Source organism: Glycine max, chromosome 11 (assembly GCF_000004515.6).
Source record: "Glycine max cultivar Williams 82 chromosome 11, Glycine_max_v4.0, whole genome shotgun sequence".
Taxonomy (NCBI): domain Eukaryota; kingdom Viridiplantae; phylum Streptophyta; class Magnoliopsida; order Fabales; family Fabaceae; genus Glycine; species Glycine max.
The window spans coordinates 17,116,124-17,128,523 of NC_038247.2; the positions used below are offsets into that span (position 1 = coordinate 17,116,124).

A 12,400-nucleotide genomic window follows, 5' to 3' on the forward strand; every position below is an offset into this window, starting at 1 on the left:
TAAAAATTCTAAGCAAAACATGTCAAATGAACCTAGATTATATGCTAAACTAAAGCCTTAACAACATGCTATCAAACAACTAACTAATCGACAACAACATCAACACAAAATCGACAATCACAGAGAAAGCAAAATGTCTTCTATCCTAGGGTTCAAAACTGAAATTAAAAAGAAAAATGGAGTAGAAAGCTTACTTGGATTGCAGAGAGTGATGTGCGAAAAGAAGGCAAAGAAGCAGAGACTAGGATGAATGCTCAATGTAGATGGAGGGAAGAAATGCAAATGATGGGAGTTATAATTTTTGTACAAAGTAACTGTCCAAGGCAGTTAAGTCTTATTTTTGGCAGTTTCGATTGTCTCGCTTAGCGCGAGTGGCTCGCTAAGCGAGCACTCTCAGTGATGTTTGAATTTTCAAATTTTAAAATCACGCGCTTAGCGGGACAGACTCGCTTAGCCCAATTCGAGAATTAGAAAACTCGAGAAGGTTTTGGGCTTAGCGCATAGATGTGCGCTTAGCGAGTTTTGTAGCTCTGATTGGTCTACAACTTCCGCTAAGCGGGACGCGGCCGACTTAGCGAATTAAATGCCTCAAGATGTAGTAGTAGGGTCACGCTTAGTGAGATGGTCTCGCTTAGCGCAATGTCATTCTAGAGAGGGATTTAAGCTTAGCGGGTATGACTCGCTTGGCCCAATTGACATGGGGGTCCAGACATATAGCTATTTGTGCTTAGCGAGACTCTCTGTTGTGCTTAGTGAGCTAGCTCGCTTAGCCCAATTCCAATAAATGCAATTCTAGAGAAGTTTTTGGGCTCAGCGCAACTATCTCACTTAGCGAGACCCCTTCAACCAATGGGTAGAGGTTGGCGCGCTCAGTGCTAGTGAATACTCGCTCAGCACATGAAGACTGATTCACTTAGTGCACAAGGCACGCTGAGCGAGTGGATGATTGAAAATTTTTCTAAGTTATTCCTCATCCATAGCTTTAGCAACCCCTTATATCATACAAAAACATGCTGATGTCTACTCTAGAAATCACAAACAAGTTGAAACCTAGCTATATGCAATGGTATATAGAAAATAGTAATTAACAAAACAAGGAAAAAGAACTGGGTTGCCTCCCAGTAAGCGCTTCTTTCACGTCATTAGCTTTACACATGTTACCTCAAGGGTCTAGAGCAATCTTGGCTCTAGCCATCAGAACCATCTCATTCTCAAACTCATCCATCTTAGAACAAACATTCCGGTCAAGTGAGTGCTTTTCTACATCAAACAAGTCAAATGTGATCTTCTGATCACCTATTCCCATTTCTAGATTACCTTTCCCCATATCCACCACACAATTGATAGTTAACATGAAGGGATGACCCAATATCAGTGGGATTTCAACATTCTCTTCAATATCCATGATCATGAAGTCTATAGGGAAAGTAAACTGCCACACCTTAACCAAAACATCTTCTACCACGCCATAAGGCCTTGTAATAGATCGATCTGCCAACTGCAATGTCATTCTTGTTGGCATGATTTCCAGCTCTCCAATCCTTTTGCACAAAGAGAGAGACATCAAATTAATGTTGGCCCCCAAGTCAATGAGGGCTTTTCCAACTGACGTCGCACCAATAGAGCAAAGGATTGTGACACTCCCTGGATCCTTGTATTTAGGTGGAAGGATTCTCTGGATAACAACACTACAGTTTCCCTCCACCACAATATTATCGCTATGGATATATTTTCCCTTTTTTGTCAACAAATCTTTAAGAAATTTTGAGTAGAGTGGCATTTATTGTAAGGCTTCTCCAAAGGGGATACTTATCTCCAATTTCTTGAAGATATCAAGGAAACGAGCGAAGTGTCATTCCTTGTCTTTCTTGGATGACACCAAGGGATATGGTGCTTCCTTCCCTGTACATGGAACAATCTCTTTCTTCTTTTCTCTGGCCAACTCACTCTTTGTCTTCTTTTCTTCCTCTTTTTTTTTTTCATTTTTTTCTTCTTTTTCTTCTTCCTCCTCATCAATTATTTTTTTCTCCCTCATCTGATTTTCTTCTTTTTCTTTTTTTTTCTTCATCTACTAACTCCTGCTCATCACTAATCCTCCCTTCATCTTCCACCATGGTCTCCCTCTTGCTTCTAGTTATGACAACCTTGCATTTTTCTTTGGGATTTTTCTCAATATTGTGTGAATGTATGTATACATGATTTTGATGATGTCAAAGAAGAGTCTAACAAGGCTGCTTCAAAGGATAAGCATTTGCTTCAAAAATAATTCAAGATTGCTTCAACAAACAAAGCCTTGCCTTAAAATAAAGTGCTTTCAAGACATGCAAGGCTCTGGTAATCGATTACCAGGAAGTAGTTGTTGAAAAAGGTTTTGAATTTGAATTTTCAACATGTAATCGATTACCATATGTTTGTAATCGATTACCAGCAACGAAACTCCTGAAATTCAAATTCAAAAGTCATGACCCTTCAAATCATAACTGTGAAATTGATTACACAAATGTTGTAATCGATTACTAGTAGAGAGTTTTCAGAAAATCTACCAACAGTCACATCTTTTCATTGGATTTGTGAATGGCCATCAAAGGCCTATAAATAGGTGACTTGGGCACGAATTTTAAGAGAGTTTTTTGCTTGGCAAAAATGTCTTATCCTTTCAAAAGATAATGAGAGAGATTCCCAAAGAACTTCATTGTCAAATGCTCTCTCAAAAGAAATCCTTGACCAAACACTTGCAAAATCTATAAGGATTCTTACATGATCTTCATTGTAATATTCTTCTCTTGAAGAGAGATTTTTTTTTCCATTCTTCTTATTCAATGAGATTGGTTAAGAGAATGTGAGTCTCTTGTTGTAAAGCATCTGAACTCAAGGGATGGGTTGTCCTTGTGTGGTTCAAACTTTGTAATGGATTTTACAAAGATAGTGAAAAACTCAAGTGGGTTGCTTGAGTATTGGACGTAGGCACAAGGGTGTGGCCGAACCAGTATAAAACTGTGTTTGCATTCTCTCTTCCCTTATCTCATTTATGTTATTGCAATCAATTTTACCTTGCATGTTTAAAGAACATTATTAAATTGATTGTTGTTGCTTCTTCTACATTCTAAGCCTATCCCTCTTAAGATTATTGAGGCCACAAGGTCCAACATATTGGCCCCAAAACCTCCAGAAGAATTTTCAACTATTTGCTTGGCCAGCTGTCCTACTTGAATCTCCAGGTACTTTATAGTAGACTCAGTGCTCTTGTGATTGGACATTGAAACTTGCATGAACTGAGCCAAAGTCTCCTCCAACTTGGTTGTCCTTTCATACAAACTAGGCCCTTGATTCTAAGACCTATTGGATGGTCCTCCTTGGTCTTTTGTACAAGCTAGGCCTTTGATTCTGATTAAAATTATCACCTTGCTGGTAACCTGAAAATCCACCTACATTAAACCCTGGTCTGTGCTGATTTCCCATATAATTCACTTCTTTTGCAGCATCATCAAGAGGTATACAACAACCAGATTCATGCGCTCCTCCACATATACTACAACCTCCAACCTACATAATTGCTGAATGTGAAGGTTGAGTAACTTGTAATTGGGTTGGCAGCTTACTAAGTGTCTCCGTCAACGATTCTAGCTGCTTAGTTAGCAGCTTGTTCTGTGCCAACAGTGCATCTTATGAAGAAAACTCTAGCAGGCTTCTCTTTGTAGGTACATGAGTCCGATCACACAAAATAGCATGATCACTAGCAGCCATATTTTCAATAAGTTCCATTGCTTCTTTAGGGGTCTTCAACTTAATTTTTCCTCCAATAGAAGCATCAAATAACTGCTTGGACTACGGTCTCAAACCATCTATGAAAATGTTTAGCTGAATCGGCTTGGAGAATCCATGAGTTGGTGTTCTCCGCAGCAAGCTACAAAATCTCTCAAGTGCTTCACTCAGGGATTCATCTGGAAATTGATGGAATAAGGAGATAACTGCCTTGCCTTCAGTTGTCGTGGACTCAGGGAAATATTCCTTTAGAAATTTCTCTACAACCTCTTCCCAAGTCTTTAGGTTGTTTCCTTTGAAAGAATGCAACCACCTCTTGGCTTCTCCAGCCAAAGAAAATGAGAACAAGCTAAGCCTTACTGCATCTTCCGGCACACCTGCAATTTTCACAGTATTGCAGATTTCTATATAAGTAGCAAGGTGTGCATAAGGTCTTCATTTAGCTAACCATGAAACAACTTTCCTTGGATCAGCTGGATCAAGGAATGAGGATATGTAATGTTATGAGCTTGAACTTCCGACCGCGCAATGCTTGTGAAAAATTGCGGCACGGTCGAGCTAGAATAATCTTCAAGAGTCACCCTTCGTGGTTGATCTTCAGCCATGATATGTGCTTCAGATGCACCTACTTCAGATTCCCTTAAGTTTGGAAATGTTGAAGGTGATTCAGATGATTGAGTTCCTTCTGAACTTGGTTGTGTTGTCCTTTCTTGCAAAGCTTTCTTCCTTCTTTCTGCGTTGTTTCTCCTGCAAGTGGCTTCTATCTCCAAATCTAATGGACCTAAATTTCTTGCTGAAAAATTACCTCGCATACAAGAAGTACTAAACAAAGTAGCAGTTAACCAAATCAAGAGGAAATAAGTCCTAGCTAACTATTCACAAAATCAATTAAAGAATAAAGAATAAATGTTTACAACTGAACTATACTATCTAAGTGGAAAGAAATTCCCCGACAACGGTGCCAAAAACTTGTTTGAAGCATCGACAAGTGTACCGATTCGCACAAGTAGTATATTAAAACGGTAAGACCGAGTATCGTATCCACATGGAATTTGTTTCACTCAGAACTGTACATTCAGTGAGAAAACATTTGTACAACCAAAAGTGAAATAAATATCAAGTTGGGATTTTGTTTTTAAAATCTAGTTAAATACAAACTAAATATCCAAGGTTTGAGAAGTAAAACAGTCAAGTAGAAAGCGTTGGGTCGTTCTACTGAATTTTTCTTAATGTTGTTATGTATTTTTCTCTATTTAATATTATCCTAGTGTTCTTATGCTGAGAAATTACCCAAATCAATATCCCTCAAGTGAATGGGCCTAACTCTTTTTAAACCTCATCCTTGATCTCTCAACAAACTCAGCCTAAAAGAGTTGCATTAAGTTTACAACATAATATGGACTAGATCGTTGCACTCCATTCCTAGACATACAGTTTTCTAGCTTGCTCTACCAAGTTCTAAGGCTTTAAAGCACTTCCCAATGCTAAAAATCCTAAATATACATACAAATGGGTGATCAAGCCACAAGCATGTAAAAATAAGCATAGATAGAAGCAATGAACACATAAAAACAACATTAAATAAATAGTGAAAGAATGTTACATCAAGGGTTTAGCAGAACTTTCCAACCAAGAGGTTTAACCTTCCATTACAAGAAATAAGCTTACAATACAAGGAAGAGCAGAGCTTGAGTGAAAGAAAATGGAAAAGAAGGGTTAAGGATGTTTCCTTCAACCTCTAAAACCCTAATCTCACTCCTCTAACTTAAACTCTCTTGGTGGCTCTGTTTTTGTCGCTCTAGCTTCTCTCTTGAATATGTTTTTCGACTCCTCTTTTTAGTTTCCGCCAACTTTAGTGTTTTAAAGGCTACTTAGACGTTTCAGCTTCTAAAGGCTCGCTAAGCGAGAGTAAGTGAAATTTGGCTTAGCGAGCTGGGTGCACTGAGCGCGAGAAGAGACAAACGACTCCTTGGGCGAGCTTGTGGCGCACTGGGTGAGCACATCTCTGACTGATCCTCTTCTAGGGTTTCCTAGCATGCTAAGCGAGTTGCATGCCTCGCTTAGCGAATGTCACTCGCTAAGTGCATATGCCTCGCTTAACGAGACATCAGCTGCTTGAACCTTCTCTCCTTTTAGCCTGAAATTGAAGTGGTTTCAACATTAATTCACAAAATGGGAGTATCTACTATATAAAATCAAACTAAACATGGAAATATGTACAATTCCTACAAAAAGAACCATAAATTGGAGAAAAGATGCTAATTTTATGTAACTATTCAATACAAAAGTTAGTCATAAATAACGACTAACAGTTACTAAGTTTAAACTAATTTTGATTGACTAATAAAGCCGAAAATATGTATGGAATTGTATCTAAGCTTTATATACCCAAAACTTATTTTCAACATACATAAATGAGTATAAAAAAGTCACAAAATCATCAAAATTGTTAGATTTAAATTTAAATCTCTTAGCCTTCTCATTTTTTCCTCTTTCACATTTATTTAATTATCGTGTTATTTATCAATCATAAATAAATGTTATTGATGATTTGGTGCTTGTTTCTATGTGAAAAGAATAAAGTGAGGGTGTGTTATGAAACACTCCTCTTATTGAGTCCTTATAAGCTTCCTTACATATGAGTTGTCAACTTGTTTTTTTTAAATCCCGTAAAGAGAAGACAACTAAGCAATATGCTTGAGAACGTTTAAAGTCATGAACTTGAGTACTATAATAGTTATTTTAATTACCTTACTTGTCTTCATGACTTTTGCACTTGCATTTTAGCAACCACGCAAAAGTTAATATAACTTCTAAAAATGTGTCAACTCTTCTTTGAATGACACCAAACATTGGATTGAATCCTTGGCAGATTGACTTTCAAACCTTTGAATAACACTAAAAATTCTTATGTTGCTCAAGCTTTATCTTGGGTGTTACAAAAGAATGCATTAATGATTCTACCATATTCGGTCACAAGCCAAAAATTCAAGTTCAGATTATGCAAAGACCTTCCTAGTTTGAAATTTTGAATGCAAAAAGAACGTGAACATCTTCCTTCATGCTGAACTGTAAGTCTAAGAGAACAAAAATTTGTATTAAATACAATTCCTTATTTGTTTTTAGTACTATCTTGGTGACTTAAGTTAAGTTTTAATACATATATTTATTACATACATTATTAAGTAATCCTCCAAAACAAAAGTCTGTTAACATGAATAATTATGCATTTTCTTAGAATATTCTCTTACTAATCCATCTACTTGTTTAATGTGTGGTAAATAATGATTTTTTTTATGTTTTTGATACATTAAATATATTTACTGTATTTATTTAATACATACTTTATACAAAAAATCATAAAAGATACAATATTACTCTATTATTAAATGTTTTTGCTGATTGCTGGTGTGGGATGATCACTATAAAGAGGTCTCACTCTGACTTTGTGTCTTGTTCTTATTGAAGTTCTTTGGTTAAACTAAGCAAAAAGCTAGCCATGGCTTCTGAGACACCTATCACTCTTAAAGCCATCAACACAAAGCTACCATCTTTGAAAGCAAAGAAGGATCGCCACACCAAGGTGAATGGGAGAGAACGCCGTGTTCTTTTGCCACCTTTATGTGCTGCTCGCGTCTTCCAACTCACTCATGAGTTAGGTTACAAGACTCATGGGGAGACCATAGAATGGCTTCTACGCCAGGCAGAACCTTCCATTATCGCCGCCACTGGCACTGGGATATTACCTTCTTCCATGGTTGTATCTGCATCAACATCAACCCCATCATTGTGTGAGGATGAAAGCACTATTGGTATGCATACAAATCCAATGGTTGTGTCAACAGACAATGAGATCGAGTCAAAAAAGGAATTTCTACCATTGGATCTTGATTCGTTGGCAAACTTTGATGTGGAGTTTTCTGCTAATGAGGTGGCAATCCTGCAATCATTGATCACAAAGTTGGGTTGACGGACAAGATAGTGATGGAAAAAGAAGAAGAAAGAATAAATAGATTTATGGTGTTTGTCTAAATTATTTTCTAATTACCAATTGCACAAAATGTTAGTCCCTAATATTAGCATATATAGCTTGTTAATTCAGCCAAAAAAAAAACACATATAGCTTGTTAAATAGGCTGGCTTATTCGATTTAGGGCTTTAATTGTAGAAAAATGTCTTGTAATGTGGTTTTTTCTTTTGAGATGAAGAAATCTTTATCATTAGCGTTATTTTGTACAAAAAATGTACACATCAAAATCAAATCATATAATTTAAGTGGGTACTTAGAGTAAAAATTAATTTACAAAAAATTATGTAAATAATCACATATTAATTTATGAAATTTAATTATAAATTGGTAAAATTAAATAAAAATACGTAAGCTATTCAAACTAAAATGATATAAAATAAAATTAAAAAGATTTATATATTAAATATTTTTTAATTTATAAATTTTGATAATTTAGAAAAAAGTAAGAAATCCTGACCAATGATATATAGAAAATAATATTAATATAATTAACTAAAAAAGCAAGTGTATTAATAATTTATTGCTTTATTTATGAATAAGAAGTTATGCGTTTAATTTTTATTAAAGCGCTCTTATTTTTCACTTTATTTTAATCTTTTTTCACACGTAAAAGTTACTATGAAAAATAAAGAAACTAAATATCTTAAATTAAAAAATAAATAAACCAAAATTCCTAATTTAAAATTATAAGAGACTAAAATTATAATTTAACTATAAAAAACATATCTATGCTTCTCAATTTTAAGAAGGCAACTGCTTGAGGCAACTGCTTGGGGCACCCAATGTTTTTGCTAGGACACCTAACAGTTTTTTTCAAAAAACGTTATGGGTATTTTTTGTTATAAATAGTAGGCTATGTTTTTCATTTTTGCAGCACCTATTTTTTTCATAAAATCTCACTCCCTTAATGTAAATTGTTTCCGTTAGCCTCCTATTCCGAGTGTTTGTTGTCTCTGGTGATGTAGGTATGTTATTTACGAATATACGGTGAAGTTGGATTATTTTTTTTGCGCCGGAGAAGAAGAGATGCGTAATTTTTTAAAAACATACGGATTATGGCTTTTTTTAATTGTAAATTTATTTTTTTTAATTTGTTTTGTAGTGTAATTTTTTTGTAATAATTTTTTAGCAATGGAGATATTATTTTATAGTGGTATAAAAACAATAAAAAAAACTAATTTAGTAATTAGATTGGTAAAAAAATGATAATATATATAAACTTTTAAAGATTGCTAAAACTAACATTAGACTGTTAAAACAATTTTTTGTATACATTTAAAATATTTACTAAAGTTGATAATTAAACAATTTTGATATTTAACTGAATGTTGTATTTAAATATTTATTACAGAAATTAATAGTTAAACAACTTTGGATTTTTAATTGAATGATGTATTTAGATCTTTATTACATTGATTGAAAATTAAACAAATATGATATTTAAGTGAATGATGTATTTATATGTTTATTACCACAATTGATAATTAGACAAATTTAGTATTTTATTTAGATGTTTATTACATGATCATTAAGCAGCACAAGTGAAATAAGCTAGTAAGCAAGACATGTATCAAGGAAGGTTCATCAAGCCTAATCCTCACAGTCACTGTTTCTCTGATAAGCACAAGTGTTTAAGGTAATTCTTCAAATCAACAACCAACATAAGTCTCAACTTTTGCATTTCATCTCATGACATACAATCACAAACACACAAATAAAATCTAAAGGACTTTCTTGGCTTGTAATGAGGCTGGGCTACAAACAATTCATGGTTTTTCTAGGATGCAAACTTAGGTTCTAGGAGAGCATTCATCCTTAGATCAACTCTTTTCCTTTTATTCCCAGCTTTTATTGAAATGCCACAATGAGATCGAGTCAAAAAAGGAATTTCTACCATTGGATTTTGATTTGTTGGCAAAATTTGATGTGGAGTTTTCTACTAATGAGATGGCAATCCTGCAATCATTGATCACAAAGTTGGGTTGACGGACAAGATAGTGATGGAAGAAAAAAAGAAAGAATAGATAGATTTATGGTGTTTGTCTAAATTATTTTCTAATTACCAATTGCACAAAATGTTAGTCCCTAATATTAGCATATATAGCTTGTTAATTCAGCAAAAAAAAAAACACATATATAGCTTGTTAATTCAACAAAAAAAAACACATGTATAGAGCTATATTTGTGTCGATAACAAATAAGGTGATTGTATATTTTTTTAAAAGTTTTTTTTGTTTATCATTGAATGTGTTAAATGCTTTATTAAGATGGACGGAGAATAAACGGAGAACAGTAGAACACGTTGATTGCTTTGATGCCTTTAATACTTCTCAAGTATTTGTCTAATTTGTTATTGGTACAATAATTATATTACATAAATGTTCATTGATCTCAGACCTTCTTTGGATTGTGTTATAGTTGTTGGCTACCAGTGATGAAGTTTTACATTGGGCTCGATCGGTGGCTCATGAAATTGGATTTGTTGCCGTGATAATGAGGTCAAACACAAATATTGGTGTTAGAGCAAGGACCTCATTTCTGTTAATAGCTTGCAAAAAGAGTGGTGAGTATAGGCTTAAGAAGAATGATTTGGTTAGAACACGCACTGATAGTAGAAAATGTGGATGCTCGTTTAAGTTGCATGCGAAACCAGTTTTGGGAGGAGAATGATGGATGGTGAAGTTAATTTGCAGGACTCACAATCATGAAATAGCAAAGTCATTTGTTGGGCATCTATATGCGAGTCGACTGAATAAAGATGAGAAAATTGTTGTTGCTGATATGACAAAGTCCATGGTGAAGCCAAGAAATATTTTTTTGACGTTGAATGAGCACAATGCCAACAGTTATACAACAATCAAACAAATTTACAATGCAAAAAATGTGTATCGTTCTTCCATAAGAGGGAGTAACACCAAAATGCAACAACTCATGATGCTGCTTGACCGAGATCAATATATTCACTGGCATAGGATGAAGGATGAAAATGTTGTACGTGACTTGTTCGAGAGTCATCCTGATGCAGTCAAATTAATCAATTCTTGTAATTTGGTTTTTTGATTGATAGTACCTACAAAACAAATAGGTACAAACTGTTGTTGCTTGATATTGTTGGTGTTACACCAACACTAATGACATTCTTTGTTGCTTTTGCTTACTTGGAAGGAGAACGTCTTAATAATGTTGTTTGGGCTCTACATTGATTTTGGGGTCTTTTCATGGAATTTGATGCATTCCCTGGCGTTATTGTTACTGACAGAGATTTGTCTTTGATGAATGCTGTGAAAAATGTATTCCCGAATGCTATAAACTTTTTGTGTCAGTTTCACATTGACAAAAATATGAAGGTAAAGTTAAAAACCCTGATTGCTCAAAAGAATGCATAGGATTATGTGATGGAGGCTTCGGGGAGTTTAGTTGACCTTCCATGTGAGAGTTATTTTGATGAGTACCTTAAAGACGGGAAATGCTTGTAGATCCAACATTAAAGACATTTTGCAAACATATTCATTAAAATAAGAAACAACATATAATAACCAACACCAATGAAATAATGTTTTATTAACATTTGAACTAACCTGTAACAGAGCAATATATCCTGCAAGCTGCCTCACCGTGCTCTTTGACGTCTCATTTAAATTATCATACATATGCATAAGTGCAGCAGCGCCCCAAGCATAAGTCCCACTTTGTGTCAAGTCACGTAGTGCATCCAAGAATATTGCGTGCACGTGTGTGACACTCTTGTTAGCAAAGAGTGTGCATCCAACAAATGCAACAAATACGATCGCGCTGCTACAATCCAGTGACATGCATCGATTTTCGTATGATACACATCTCGCAGTCACGATAGTCAAACATAAGAGGCATGACATTGAATCATCTCAACTCTTGCCTCTGTAGTGCTGACCTCAAGTAATTCCACCAACATATCGACAACGTCGTTGACATGAAGTTGCTCGAAGATATGAAATGCCCTTACGATAGGCAAATGTAGCAACGACGCCACATCATCCAAGGTGATAGTCATCTCTCCGACAGACAAATGGAAACTACTAGTTTCCTTATGTCAGTGTTCCACAAAAGCAGACATTAGTCCTCGATCGCCCGTATCTAGGGAACATGTGATCAAAGAACTTAGTCCGTTGGAAGCCACAAGACCTTCAATCTCTGGAGCAGGCCTCCCGAACTTAGTCATCTTCCTTCCATGGGAGGATAGCTTCAGCTCAGGACGTTCCTGCAAACAATAATATCGATCATGTAACAAAATAATAATAAGTGTTAAACTACATGCTTTATGTTTTTTAAGATTTACATACCTCTCCATTCCAAACTCTCAAAGCAATGTGATTTTCAAAATCTCTCAAAACTGATGTGTCATGGGGTTCGCTTGGAAAACCCTTAACATCAGTAATACCTTCTTCAACAGGTGGTTGTTGCTGCTCTTCGTTCAATTCCTCCGCGGTCGTCGGAGGATCCTCAACAACACGCGCATGTTGTCGTTGCCTTCGGGCAGATGCGGTAGGCTTTCACCGTTGGGGCGTCATTATCATCATCACTAGCCTCTCTCCTCCATAGGACTTTTCCTATTGTTCGGCTAAAACCTGA

The 12,400-nt window shown here is 35.4% G+C and overlaps 1 protein-coding gene across 1 annotated transcript; it reads right to left on the bottom strand.

Annotated features, from left to right (window-relative positions):
• Positions 1-1,162: 1,162 nt before the first annotated feature.
• Positions 1,163-1,780, bottom strand: LOC102664392 (uncharacterized). Its single transcript, XM_006591551.1, has one exon. It carries the CDS (start codon positions 1,778-1,780, stop codon positions 1,163-1,165), a length of 618 nt encoding a protein of 205 aa, XP_006591614.1.
• Positions 1,781-12,400: the final 10,620 nt, after the last annotated feature.

Coding starts and splice junctions, on each gene's coding strand:
- LOC102664392 (XM_006591551.1), bottom strand. CDS start 1,780: ATGCCACTCTACTCAAAATTTCTTAAAGATTTGTTGACAAAAAAGGGA.